The following is a 15,233-nucleotide window of genomic DNA, read 5'->3' as shown; positions in this document are numbered from 1 at the left end:
CATTTCTCGGCAACAGTTAATACGAAGGTTTTATTTTCGTAAATTGAGACTTATCAGGGAAGTATGGAGTTTGGAGGCGCAGCAATTATGGAGAGGCCATTACTGTGATATCTTGGGAGGCGCAGCAAGTACGAAGAAGCCATTACTGTGATATCTTGGGAGGCGCAGCAATTAATGAAAAGCCATATCTTGGGAGGCGTAGCAAGTACGAAGAAGCCATTACTGTTATAATATAAACGAAGATCTCCATAAATACTTCAAACTTGGGGAATACGAACATTAATTGTCATAAATACTTCGGTGGCTGCGCAAGAAAATGAATACGAACATTAATGGTCATAAATACTTCGGTGGCTCCGCAAGAAAACGAATAACTGGCATGCCAATTAACAGAAAATGCCGAGCCCATTGTTAGATTACTGGCTTGTCAAAAGCTAACAGTAGTAAATAACTTGATTGCGATCAATCAAATTAGTCATTTATTAATTATGAACATATACAGACTCCCAATGCCAGTTACTTGTTGCCTTGCGGAGCCACCGAGGTATTTATGACAATATTGGTGTTCGTATTCCCCAAATTTGACCTGATCTGACCTGACAAATCGTTTCGTTCAGCTTTGAGTTTATTCTATTCCTGCCAATTTAGAGCTTCACGTGAAATTCCCTCCTGTGATCGAGGGTTAGTTTGGCCGTTCTACAGACGGAGTCGTGATTTACTGTGTTGTAATTGAAGTTTAGTGTATCTGGGTATTTAGTATGTTTGGGGAATTTTACAGTGGAGTGGACGTTTAGTATGTTTGGGGATTTTTACAGGAGTTGGAATTAAAGTTGTCTGTGTTTGGAGATATTTATGGCGACCCCCAAGGAACACATTGAAAAGATCAAGAAACAATTATCTGATGAATTATACAGCAAGGATGTGCGTCTTCTTATGGATCTCATCCAGGTAATTAATGAGTTTCAAAGTTCTAGTCGTTCTTAATTTTATATGTTTTCTCTGTTTTCACGGTACGATTAGAGTTTTGATTTGGGTGCAGAATGCGGAGGATAATGACTATGCACCAGATGTGCAACCTTCGTTGGAGTTCGTCTTTACAACGGAAGATGTCGCTGGCGTAGGAGCTCCTGCGACATTGCTGGTTTTTAACAATGAAAAGGGATTCCAGAAACAGAATATTGATTCCATATGCAGCGTGGGACGATCTACCAAAACGAATGACAGGGGAGGTGGTTATATTGGAGAAAAAGGTATTAAACATATGTTTCAGTCACTCTGTTCCTGCAATGAAATAGACACCTGCCTTGTTTCTAAATTAGACATCAGTGCAATTAGATGATTGTGTGATTTTTATTTTTTATTTTTTCGTTTTTGAAAGGAAAATTATTGTTTTGCATTTCAGGTATTGGATTTAAGAGCGTTTTCTTGGTCACAAGTCAGCCTTGCATTTTCAGTAATGGATATAAGATCAGATTCAATGAAATCCCTCCATCTGATGTTAATATTGGATATATTATCCCCGAATGGATAGAAGATAAGCCGTGCATTGCACAACTCAAAGAAATTTATGGTTGCCAACTTCCCAATACTGTTATAGTTCTACCCCTACGTCCTGAGAAGGTTGAAGCTGTAAAGCAACAGCTCTCGAGTATTCATCCTGAAGTTCTCTTGTTTATGTCTAAGATAAAGAAGCTCTCAGTTCGTGAGCTGAAACACGGTGATCTTAACAGAACTTATAAAATCTCTGTTTTTCGAGAAAATTACATTCGAAGGTCTGGGACCAATGACACCGAATCCTTCGTTCTGCATTTGGTAGCAGAAGAAGATCAATTTTTGACGAGACAATGCAGTTATTACATGTGGAGGCAATGGTTTCCCGTGGAAAATGAGTATCGGGTTGAGCAGAGGAAAGATGTTGCAAAATGGGCCATTACATTAGCTTTTCCATTGGGCAAACGCTTTACAGGGAAAAATATGATAGCTGCGGGTATCTATGCCTTACATCCCACCGAAATGGTCACTGGATTTCCATTTATTATACAAGCAGACTTTCTACTGGTTTCATCCAGAGAAAGCATCATTTTCAATAACAATTGGAACCAGGGAATCCTTCACTGTATCCCGTTAGCATTTTGTTCAGCATTCCGTGCTCTGATAAGTGCTAAGTCGCCCTTATCTTCAAAAGTTGGGGTTTTTGGGTACCTTCCATGTGATATTCCTTGCTATCCACAGCTAACACAAGTCAGAGATGCCATTCAGGCACAATTAAAAGCAGAGGATGTGATTTTATGCGACGTCAGCTTTGGGGGTAAAATTTTATGTAAGCCAACAGAAGCTCGGACCATACTCCCAGCGTTTAAACACATTCTTGAGAGAGCAAGTAAACAAGGTCAGCAAAGCGAACAAGCCCATCTGTTTTGTCGTAATGTACACATAGTCCATCCTTCCCTTGATAAAGAAGAGTTTCATAATAGTTTAAACTTCTTGGGCGTAGTTCACGTCTCTTATAATTGGTATGCTCCCTGTATTCGGTCGTCTGGTTGGTTGCAAGGCCTTCCCGAAGATTTGTATGTTGAACTTCTTTGTTTTATTGCTGAAAATTGGGAGGGACTTTCAAGTCACCTGCAAGACGCTCCTTTGTTGAAGTATACAAGTTCCTCCAAAACCACAGATTTGGCTAGTGTATTAGATGCTGCAGGCCAAACCAGAATTTATCTCTCGTCGAAGGAATCGCATATATCATGGCTTACAAAATGGTCTGGAGAACTTGCAAGTGCCGTCGAATATTACTTAATGCCCGAATCTACTCAGAAAGCAATTACAAATCTGGATCCCAAGGAAAGTAAGAAACTGTGTGAGTGGTTGAAACAGCATCCTGAAATTACAGAACTTTCTACGTTAAAGTTTGCTGAGCAGCTACTGGATGCTGTATCAAAATCGAAAGACAGTCAGCTTGCTATCACCACTGCACATTTTTTGCACTATTCATATACAAATAACAAAATCTCGTACAAACAGCTTGTCAGCCTTTGCAAGAATATTCCCCTGGTTGTTGAAGATGGGTATCTAATCAGGGAACGACGGTCGCGAAAGTTTCTCGTGCCTGCATCAACGGGTAACTGGGCCAAGTTAATGGGGAGTAATCCCTGGACTCTGGATTTTGAAACACTTTCTGAAGATTACCTTAAACTACCACCTTGTGCAGAAGATTTGATGTATTCGGGCAATGATTTGGTTTCTGAAGATTCCATTATGCTCCCACCTTGTGGAAGAGGTTCGATGTATTCAGATATTGATTTGGTTACATTTTTTAGAAGAGACCTCGATGTTGTAGATATTCCGGAGCTATTTCCTCCGAATGCCAAGCTTCCTGCTGTTTCCCATGCTTTGACAAAGGAGAATGCATTTCTTCTGTTAGAGTGGATCCGATATTTGAAAAAAAAACGCAAGCTGCCTGATGCTTTTCTACGTAGTATTTCGGAAGGCAGATGGCTAGCAACATCCAGAGGCTTCGAATCTCCAGCCAGGTCTTTCCTCTTTGATTCCAAGGGGAAATCTTCTCCCCTTCAATATGATGATATTCCTTTTATTGATGAGGACTACTATGGAGAAACTATTCATGAATTCAAGGACACTCTTAAAAAGGTGGGAGTGGTCACTGAATTTGGAAAAGGATGTGACATAATTGTGGGTCATCATATTCGAAAGCATAAAGATTTTAACGCGATAAAAAGGCTGTATAAGTATCTACAGGCTTCAAAATGGAAGCCTCACGAGAGCAAACTGTTAATAATTTGGATTCCAAATGATGGTTGGCATGATGCAAGTTCATGTGTTGTGCATGATGTGGATGGCATTTTCAAATCAAGGCTAAAGGTGTTGGAAGGCTGGTATGATGAGCCATCGCTACTTGATTTCTTCTCGAAATCTCTGGGTGTGCCTAGACATCCACGAATGGAAGACTACTGCTCCCTGTGGCGGGAATGGGTAGCGAATTCCAGACATCGTATATTGGAATCAGAATGTTGTTTGGTGTGGAAGCATATTGTACAAAACTGGTCATGTTCCTCCTTTCGTATAAAGCAATATCTTAAAACCGACGGCGTCTGTAAAGTGCCAGTATGCCCAGATAATGGAGATATTCGTGTTTGTATCAAAGACAAAGCATTTGTCCCTGATGACTTGCAGCTGAAAGAATTGTTCAAAGAATATTCAGGAAGATTAAATTTTACTTGGCAGCCGAATCCCTGTAATCCTGAAATACCTTTGGATGTGTTGTTTTCAATTTATAATAATCTTGGAGTTAAAAATCTATCACAAGCGGTGAGAAGAATAGAGATCTCTGCTCCAGAGAATATGATGCCTTGGGAAAAGCTGACACCAGGGGAGGGGATATTAGGGATGGGATTGTACAAAATACTTATTGCATATCTTGCAAAGCCTGCCTTCAAAATTCCAGCTCATAAGAGACATCAGCTTGTGAAAGGGCTTCTGGATTGTCCAGTCTATGGAGTGAATGAACCACTCGTGATCAGGGTTGGAATTTGACGGGCATTTTGCCCGTCAGAGGCCATTTCGCCCGTAAAATACGTTGAATTTTTTAAATGACCGTCAGGCATGACGAGTCTGGAAGGATGCAGAACGTAGTTTTGACGGCTAAGGTTTTTCTAAAAACGGAAGGATGCAGAACCTAGTTTTGACGGCTAAGGTTTTTCTAAAAACGTTATTAAAATCTTATCCAAAGTCTATACCTTTGAACAAAGTGTTACTATAACACTTTATTTTGAAATCCGGACAATGGGCTTGCAGTGTAATTGTGAAATCCGAACAACTTGGTTGCAGTGTAATTTTATCTTCATAATTATAGGATTTCCTGGTTATTCTAGTCTTGCTTTTTAACTATAATATTTGTAGAGTTGTATAATTGTTGAAGCTTTGTGAATTTGCAGTTATGACCATAATATTTGTAGAGTTGTATAGTTGTTGAAGTTGTGTCAATTTGTGAATAAGGGTTTGAAAATTGGTTTGAAAAAAAACTAGTTGTTTTTTGATGATTATTTTGAAGGATTGAAAAAATGAGAGGACGATAAGGGCAGTTTGCTTGACTTTATTTTACATAAATGTGTGGCTGAAATTAAAAGTCGTGTGCGCCATAAGCTCCGTGATTATGGCTTTATGGCTTCGACAATACTTGCTGAAATATATTATTCATGACCATTCAGCTTGCTGAAATATATTATTCATGACCATTCAGCTCAGAGATAGGTTATTATTAACTATTCTTTTTGGATTGGAAATATGTTTTAAAGAAATTGTAGATTTATGTGGATTAAATTATTTTTTAAATGTGTAAATTAATTCAGTGTATTTAAAACTCTCTTTAACTTTAAATCATTAAAAATTTGATAATTTTTTTTTTTTTAAACTTAGTGTTTTCTTTATGATGTTTTAATTAAAAATATGAGAACGATAAAGGCAGTTTCCTCAGCTTTATTTTACACAAATGTGTGGCTGAAATTACAATTCGTGTGGACCCTAAGCTCCGTGATTGTGGCTTCGACCATACTCGCTGAAATATATTATTATGACCATCCAGCTCAGAGTTGTGGTTATTATTAACTATATATTTTATTTGTATTGGAATTAAGTAGGGTATGTTTTAAAGAAATTGTGGATTTATGTGGATTAAATCACTTTTTTTAAATGTATAATTCAATTCTATGTTTAAAACTCTCTTCAACTCTAAACCATTAAAATTTGGCAAATGCAATTTTTTAAAAGATTTAGTGTTTTCTTTATGATGTTTTAGTTAAAAATATACTTGAAATATATTTCGTAAAATTAGTGAATTGCTCTCTATAATATTTTAATATTTTTTGTTTATTTTTTTAACATAGTGGAAAAAATGATTATAATTCAGTTGTGAAATTCACATTGGGGACAATCATCACTCATAGCTATTCATAATGCACGTTGAATGGAATTACCTAATGCAGGTGGACTTATCATGGTTATTCAAGAAAAACCATACCCTAGAATTACCTTACTAGTAGTTTGAGTTTGGATTTCACTCTTACCAATGTCCCTGAGCCTTGGGCTATTAACCTATTTCCTTACATTCCATGAAATCAAACTCTTAGCCAAACAAAAGTAATTTTAAGACATACTATAGAACTAAAAAGAAAATTGTCAACAATTCTGATTTATAAATACAATTCTTTTATAAAATTTGTAAAAAAATGAGTATATATTTAACTATCACTGTGGGTTATGTTTACTCTATCCATCACCAACAAGGTGTGTTACTTAAACACATACTACAGTAGGTTAAGCATTCAAGTAAACCAAAATCTAATTTATTATTTTTACAACTTGACCATCAGAATGAAACGAATCTAAAACATCACTAGAAACTATTTATTAATTTATTAAAATTAATAAATGTAGTAATGGTGTTGAAGAACTGAATTGTAAACATAATAATTTTGGCAAAACCGTCTAGAAATGACTTTTGTTTCGCTGTTTTATGCTTTAGGAATTATTACAAAAAGAAACTATAAACTTATAATAACAATTTCACATATTTTTATTCCCAGGCTTCACATTCTTAGCTTTTCTCTATTATCTTTTGTCCCATTAATATTACAAGCTTTCAATTTTCCATGGATAAATATATTTAGGCCCCTTTTTCACCTTTGAATAATTTGCTTTCTTGTTGATGCAGCTTGAGGTGCATATGAGTGGACCATGCCAATTGAAGAGAGTTCCTGAGTGAATTTGAATATGCACACACATAGAAAGAAAAACATATTTTTATTAACCTATAGCCTAAGGATACACAAACACGGAAAATGGATCTAAGACCATTGAACAAAGGTTATTACCTAGTCTACTTAAATATATATCTAGAACACTAAGTGATCAATAAGCATCTAGTCTAATAGAGACTCTATATCAAATAACTTCATTCATATATATGTGTGTGTGTGTGTGTGCGCCCACAACGCAACAAATTTGGCTTGGTTTGAAATGTTTTTGTTCATGATGAGGTCTCATCAGATGCTCGATCTTAGTATTATTGAATTCCCATAGGTGTCACCTAGGAGGGAGAAGGGGAAGAAAACATATATATTTCATACTCCTTAAAAAGAATGTTGTTCAATAACTCACAATTCTTTTAGTTGGTCACGGTAAGTTGGATTACAATCCTAGTCAAAATAGTTTCCTTGAAATCCAATGAATATGTATATATCTCTTATGCAAACATCATTAAAATTCTCACTTGAATGAAACAAACAATCAGTCCATGAGTGTGTTAGTGCATCATCAAACCTACGTAGATAAAAGAAAAAAACCTCTTCCTTGTCATAATAAATTTGGACCACAATCTTTCTTGTAGCCACTTGCTCTCCCTAAGTGTATTGGCCACCCAACTTTATTGGATTGTTTAGGTGAGAGGCTTGTCACAGTGTCACCGACTCACCACTCACATACGAAGGTTATCTCATGTCACAATGTCACCTGTGGAATAGTGGAAGTGTCAGTTCGAATACAATTTGCACCAGATATAGAGTGTCTCAACATATCACTCAAAAGATTTGAATGATATGGCTTATGAAGAATGACATACTGCCACTTATGAAATACTAAGACACTTTTAATACATTGTACTTTCTTGACTACAAACTCTCCGGGGTGGACCCCCACATTGATTCCATGTGATTACAATCGTGGAGAGGATGTAGAGGATATTCCATCTTATAATTTTACTTTGTTGGTCATCTTATATATCCCATAAGATCTCCTTAGTAATATCTCATATATACAGATGCTATGGCATGTCTGAGCCAAGGACATTTGATTTCAGAGTTATGGAGCTTTTATTGTGAGTGTTCCATACAATTTCAAACCAAAATTGAGAATTCAATAAGTCATTTATGTGTTATGGTCATTTTGGTTTTATTTTTATTATGATAGATATGTGTTTTTAATGAAACATTTATTAGTGAAGGGCTAATTTATCATCAAAGCATCACTCTTGAAGGGCAAAATTTTAAGCATAACGTTTTTTGAAGGGCATAATAAATACCTAAAACGTCAAAAAAAAATTGTATGATGGCTAAAAAGGAATCCAAATTCCAACCCTGCTCGTGATGCAATATTCTCTGTTGTTGGCGAGAGAAACTGGTGAAGCGGAGAATATTCAAGTGAACACAACGAGAATGGTGCGATGGGAAAAGGAAAAGAAGCGGTTACTGGTACAAACACCTGATCCTCACAATAAAAAGGAAACGATGTTGTTTGCCACTACTTTTGCTGAGGTGGTCTCGGATGGTCTGTTAGTAGAATTTCCTGATTTAGTGGCAGGACTATGTGAGATAATTAAAGATGGTTGTTTTGTAAATTTCAACTTGGAAGCAGTGGATGTCATGCTTCAGTGTATGAATTTTCAGTTGTTTATGGAGGACGAGCGCTTCCTTTCTTCTGTATTTCTGAAAAAGGAGGTTTCTGGCTCAGAATCATCTACATCTGCATGGTGGGTTGGTGACGCGATTACATCGCGCAAGAGGAAGGGTGGGCGCCGAGGAAGGGCAATCTCCAATGACTATGAAGCTGGCAAGGTATTCAGCGTGCTTTCATGTTTTGCCAACTACTGAAAACAGTGGGCCTGTTCCATTGCCGTGGAAATGAAGAAGCTGTTTTATTGACACATGAAAAAACCAAAATAGTTTTGACTGGAAACCGCTATGAAAGCGTGTTATATGGATAGATAGCAGCACTAGCAGACTTTCATAGGCTTATTATCAATATTCTGTATCTTGTTTTTTAATTAGTATCGTTGTTGATTTTTGCTATCTCTTGGTGATGTTTTGACTTTATCAATTTTCTGTATCTTGTTTCAGAATCATTATCGTTGTTGTTCTTGCTTTTTCTTGCATAGGAATTGTGAAATGCCTGAAGAGATCAATATTATTTTTATCCGTTTATAGGAAAGTTTTAACTATAAAATTAATCATTAATGATTAATTTTATAATTATTTTAAAATTTTTTCTTATAATACATAAGAAATAAATATTGAAATCAACTCTAATGTAAAATAATATTTCTGCCTTTCAACACTAATACTGTATAGTGTATGTGTTTTTCATTTATATGTATATATATATATTATTTTTATATAATTTTTTAAATTTATTTAGATAAATGCTATATAATTTGTATTATTATTATTTTTTAAACATATAATTTTATATATATATATATTTTATTTTTTATTTTTTTACATTATATATATATATATATATATATTATATAATTTGTATAAATGGAACTCATCATCATTTGATCCCTCAACCACAGAGGAATATGTCAGAACCACTTATGCACGCATTTGTGTGGAAATGGACTTTAGCGCCTGATTCCCCACTGAAATATACCTAACAAGAAAAGACTGTGTGGAACCAAAAACTCGATTATGAAAGTGTGCTTTTCAGATGTCGATCTTGAGTTAAGACGGGCCACCTAGCCAAAAATTGCCGAAAAGCCTCCCATAAAAATTCTGCTAGAAAAAATCACCACAGATTTACATGGTGGGAAGGAGCACAAAAAGAACACTACACTGTCATCAAAGAAGAATACTCTCGAGAAAACTCTGAATCACAACAAATGGGGCAAGAAAGAAACAACTCTCAAGAGGGGAAAGCCCTGCCCAACAACAAAAGAGTGAACTCGACAACCCCTCAAGCATTATCAATGATGAGGATTTGAATACCGCACAAAATAAATCTTCATTTAATAGCAAAGCAGATCTCTTAGACCAAACTTCTTCTCCGACTATCTTCAAAAGGACGAACACAATAGATCGCGAAGCTAAGACACAAATGTCCCAAGAACCAGAAGAGATGAAGGAGATGCAAGATAAAGAAAGTTGGAAGACAGTAGATGAAAAAAAGAAAGTTACAACACCAATCTCGCCAAGAAAGACGAAGAGCCACACAACTAAAAACTAAGAAAATTATAGGTCTGATAGACCACTTTGGTCTCAATGGACGTTAACCACCACCGCCGCCACCACCACCATCATCATAATTATTATTTTATATATATATATATATATTTTTCATTCTATTATAATCATAAATTATTTTTTATTCACCATTCATATAAATTTAAAATTTTATATATGTTTTCATTATTTAATAAAATTTATATAATTCTGAATACTATTTTCCTTCGAGATATAGGAGTATATATTATTATTTAGTTATTATTATAGGTTTATAATTATATATGTAATTATTTATGAATTATAAAGTACATATTTTTTCAATAAATTTTATTTTAGTATAATTTAATTAATATTTATCCAAAAAATTATTGTTAATTATTCTGAATTTGTAATCACTATTTATATTTAATGCTTTGGAATTTTCAATCATTATTTATTAAAATAATCATAATTATATCACTGTTATCATTACTCAGTTTGTAAAAAATGAAAACCCCCTTGGAAAAGTGAACTTTGAGCTTATGGTTGCTGGCGGGGTTACAGGTTTAAGTATAAGCTTTGAATAATGCAATAAATCAATCTTTAAAGTTACAAGTTTTGATTTCATTAAACACTTGTCTTTGCAATCCAAATTCCAAATAAATATATGGAAGATCACCTACGTGAAAAATCCAATTCAACTCACCACATAGATTCCTTGGCTAATTCGACATTAAAACAGTAGCATCCATATCCAGATGAGAAAATCATAAAATGTTTTATATAATCCTTCCCTCGGATCTATTTGTTTGTTAATTATTATATTAAAGAAAAAATAAATGATAGTAGAAGCCTAAAAATGATTATGATGTAAGTCGCTAATATATTTGTATGTACAAGCAATCATAACTAGATATTGCTTTTTCTTTGACGTTTTTGGTCTCATCACATTATGCATTATCAATAGGATATGTTTTTCTAAGATATATAATTAAAAAAATTGTCAATAATGTATTGTTTGGATGGTTGGGAAGGTTTAATAATAATCTCTTTATCTAAGTTTCAGTCTCATGACATAAATATATTGAATAATTAATTCTATATACAACTATAGCTATATCTCACTTCTTCAAAATTAAAAAAGATATATAACAAAATCATAATAAACACATAATTGCTTTTATCTCATTTTCAGTTTAGATCAAAACCTTCAATGTCCATGGACTATTTGGACTATTTGGAAAAATAGTGAAGCCAAAGACCTTTCCATTCTCTAAATGAATGGCAGCTTGTTACTCTTTAACCAAACATAATGATTTTTTGGAGTATGTCTTTTTTATTCATCTCAAAAGTACATTGGTTCATGTATTTTTAAAAATCAAAATTAAATATATTACTATGTAATATTTAATTATATGATAAATTTATTTAAAATTTTTTAAATAAACTATTATTTATTTATATATATATATAAAGTTGACAGGGTATTTTTGTTAATGCATTTTATGTTGAAAAAGTTATAGGTTTGTGAGAAAAAAATTAATTATATTAAAAATTGGTGAGACCTTAATAAAATGTAATTGGCAAGTAATTTTGATAATTAGGATACCTTAAATCAATCACATGACAATCATCTTAAACCTAACATTAATTAACAAATAAAATTATAGATATTAATTAAATAAAATTATAAATATTAATTAATAAATAGTAAATTATAATTATTAAGTTAAGTTAATAAATTTTAAAACATTAAAATTAAAATTATATATATTTAAAAAAATATTATTAAAAATAATAAATTATTAGTTTTAGGATAAGGTAATGAATTTTTAAAATGGAGCTAAACGGAACCATTATGAATGGAATACAAATAATTAACCGGAAAGAGATTATAATAAAATGGGAAAATGTTTAGAAAATTTAAACAACATGTTTGTTTTTTCATTAGGTTTGAATTTATTCATTTTCCTTGTCATTTTTTTCTTTTCTGTTTTTTCAGAATGGGAAGATAAAGCTTTAATTTTAGTTATGTATTTTAAAAAAAATCATAATAAAAAAAAATGGATTTTTAAAGATTAATTTCAAATTTTATTTTTTGAAAGAGAAAAATTAAGGCCAAATATCATGTTGAATGGGTGCTCAACTTTTATTCTCCAAACATTCTTCAACTTTTTCCACATCATCAAGCACATTTGTCTTTAGTTTGTCTAAAGTGACTATATATATCAATTGGAGTACTAACATTGAATATTAACATAATCTATATCTTAGAAATCAGAATGATTCCCAAATTGTCATTTCTTTTACTTAAATAAGAATAGGGTAGTTCTTGCTCCCCGATTCAGATAAGGCAAGCATTGAACCAGAGTATGCTGGGTGCTTTTGGTTTGTTTCCCGATCAGAACACTTGTCATTGAGCATTTGAGTTTTTGAAATACCCATCCTAAACTCCATTCATAATCATGGCGGATTTGTAAAGTACCCCGCCCCATCACTCAAGTTCATTTCCACACAAATTTTGGCCACATAGGTCGTGTCAAAAGAATAGGTTTTCTAGTCTATATCCAACATCCTATTTCAAAGTTTTTTAATAAAACCTTTTTATTTCTTTTTAATTGTTTGTTAATAAAATTTTATTTTTCAAATAACTTAAAACTTTAACTTAAAAATATAATAGCTTTTACTTTTAAATTAATAAACAAAATTTATCTTACTTTACTTTTTGCACCTTCTCCAAATCAATCACTTAAAAGTTCTAATAATATCATATAACTAACATTTCTTTCCTTACTTCTAGTTATTAGTTTTTGTTGTATTCCACTTATTTAAAAATATTCCATGCTTATCCAACAAAATATTTAATTTTATTATATATAAATAAAAAATATTAATTTGGCATTTAATAATTCAATTTTAATATTCTAAATATTTAGAATAAAGAAATCTTAATAAACTAATTATGCATTGTTTTAATTAAATTTTAATATTCTAAAATATTTAGACCAAATTTTATATATTAAAAATCATATATATATATATTTTTATATAAAAAGCAATGAAATTTAAAAGTTTTTTGTTTTTTTGTTTTGTTTTGTTTGTTTGTTTTTTTTTTGTTTTTTGTTTTTTTTTTTTTTTCTAGTTAAAACTAATCTATTATATACATAAACAAAATTCGGTTACATCATTTTAAGACAGAAAGAACCAGATGCCTATAATGGCAGCTGGAACAACTGAGACTATTATGTCCGAGGATTTTACCAGACCAAAGATAAACCAGCCCTCGCAGGGGCGCCAGTAGAATATCAGGGGATAATCCCACACAGGGGAAAACAGACACATCCTACCCAAAGAACAAGAGCCCGGTACCCAAGACCCACACAAAGACAGTTTGCTGACATAATTAGAACTTGAGACCAAAAAATAAACAGAGCAGCTGGAGAGGCCGAAAGGCTAAGCAGAAGTGCCATAGAGACCTGGAACGATGGTGTCGCTATTCGTCCGGTTCCTCCTCGACCACCCGGCACCACCCATATTCCGCCACCTCCGCTGCAGTGGGAGCAGTTTCCATGTTGGCGTCTTCGCCTGTGCTGATCACCTCCTTCTGAGCGAGAGGGCGATTTGAGACCTCCTCTTGTGTAGCCGCAGATATATCCATGACTGTCTCTGAGTCTTCAGCAGGCCGCTTCCCGTGGTCATCAAGAGAGTCGCTGCCGTCCTGTGAGTCTTCGATGAAGAGAACCGAGACATGGGCACTGATCCTGGGGCGGTTCATAGAACTATTAAAGTTGAAAATGGCAGAGCCGAAGGCGGGCATTGAAGCAAAATCAGGAGCACTTGAGTCCAGGAATTGACTAGTCTGAAGGGGTTGGGCATCACGGGAACGATGACAATTGCAGCGGCAGCAATGGGGATAAGAAGCTTCTGTAGGAGGGCGAGAAGACCCCCCACAGGAGGTGCCGCGACCACTGAGCATACGTTGTCTAGGCCTGACCATAATTGCAGGGTCCGAGTGGAGAGTACACAGCCTGTGATTGAGGAACAAACCAGGCCAGGGGATACCACAAACCGACTGAGAATAGACCCGGACAGAAGATAGCCTCTTGGAGCTGCTCGCAGCTCCAGGGGTTGCAAAAACAGACCCTGGGGACGAACCATGAATATACCCTGAACCAGCGCAGTAAGATCCAACCTCCCATTGCTTTTGACATGGTTTTCGTCACCTCGAAACCCGTTCGCCATTACTGCGACCTCTATGCGAGCTGAAGCGCCGGACAGTGCATTTAAGCGATTCTGAAGAGTGGCAAACATTTTATTCCCTAGCGGCCACTGACAGGCCGCCCATGTGCTTCCCTTGCGACGGCGCGTGGCTGGCATGCGGCCCCTAATAAACGCACATCCCATCCAAGCTGTCACCCGCATCCGGGGAAATTTTAAAGTTTTTCAAAGGTGCTAGAAGTGTAATTATTTTTCCATTTAACATGAAGTTCATATATGACATTTAATAAAAATATTAAATTCATTTATATTTTTTTAATGTCATATACTAACTTCATGTTGAATGGAAAAATAATTATACATCTAGCATCTTTGAAAAACTTATATATATATAGGCGTAGTCTAATTTAAAATGACAATTTTCATAACATTTTTTTTGGTTAATTTTAATCAAAATCTCTCAAAGATTTTTTAAAACCTGAGTTTGAATTGTTTAATTTGCATAATTGGAGTGCTCAAGGGGTTTTTGAGGGTGCTAAATCCATATATGCATGCATTCAAAAATGTATTTTAAACAACAAAAAATCTTGAAATAGTATTGCCAGATTTTGGTGAATTACTGTGAAGAAGGTTATTTCGTCTATAAGTTAGACTACGCCTATATGTGTGTGTGTGTGTGTGTTTTGAGTTTACTTTAAATTAAGAAAAATTGATTATTATTTTTTCAACATGATTCAATTCTCAAAACTAATATAAGAATAAAATTATTTAAATTGGGTAAACAAAATTAAAAAATTAGAAAAATCCATTAAGCAATTACATTTCTATATAAAATTATATTTTATATAATTTAAAATCCATAAAGGATCATTGCTTTTATCCAATTTTATATTAACTTAAATAAAATTTAGATTTCATTTTTTTAATAATGTTAATATATATATATATATATATATATATATATATATATATATATATATATATATATAAAAGCTAGTGTTCATCTTTCTAAAATAATAAGTGAAG

General features: G+C 33.7%; 1 protein-coding gene across 1 annotated transcript; it reads left to right on the top strand.

Moving 5' to 3' along the window:
- Positions 1-852: 852 nt before the first annotated feature.
- Positions 853-4,548, top strand: LOC149238999 (uncharacterized). The gene is made up of 3 exons (XM_089369722.1): positions 853-948; positions 1,040-1,250; positions 1,403-4,548. The coding sequence occupies exons 1-3, from the start codon at positions 853-855 to the stop codon at positions 4,546-4,548; spliced, it is 3,453 nt and encodes a 1,150-aa protein (XP_089225848.1).
- Positions 4,549-15,233: the final 10,685 nt, after the last annotated feature.

This window comes from Pinus tabuliformis, chromosome 8 (genome assembly GCF_031772625.1).
Source record: "Pinus tabuliformis cultivar Carrire ecotype Pingquan chromosome 8, CPIR1, whole genome shotgun sequence".
Taxonomy (NCBI): Eukaryota; Viridiplantae; Streptophyta; class Pinopsida; order Pinales; family Pinaceae; genus Pinus; species Pinus tabuliformis.
Note: the sequence above shows the minus strand (reverse complement) of the source record. Positions and strands in the feature narration are given on the sequence as shown.

Bases quoted from the DNA above. Each gene is read 5' to 3' on its own strand.
- LOC149238999 (XM_089369722.1), top strand. From the start codon at position 853: ATGGCGACCCCCAAGGAACACATTGAAAAGATCAAGAAACAATTATCT. The intron at 949-1,039 runs GTAATTAATGAG...ATTTGGGTGCAG, and splicing joins TTCTTATGGATCTCATCCAG to AATGCGGAGGATAATGACTA. The intron at 1,251-1,402 runs GTATTAAACATA...TTTGCATTTCAG, and splicing joins TGGTTATATTGGAGAAAAAG to GTATTGGATTTAAGAGCGTT.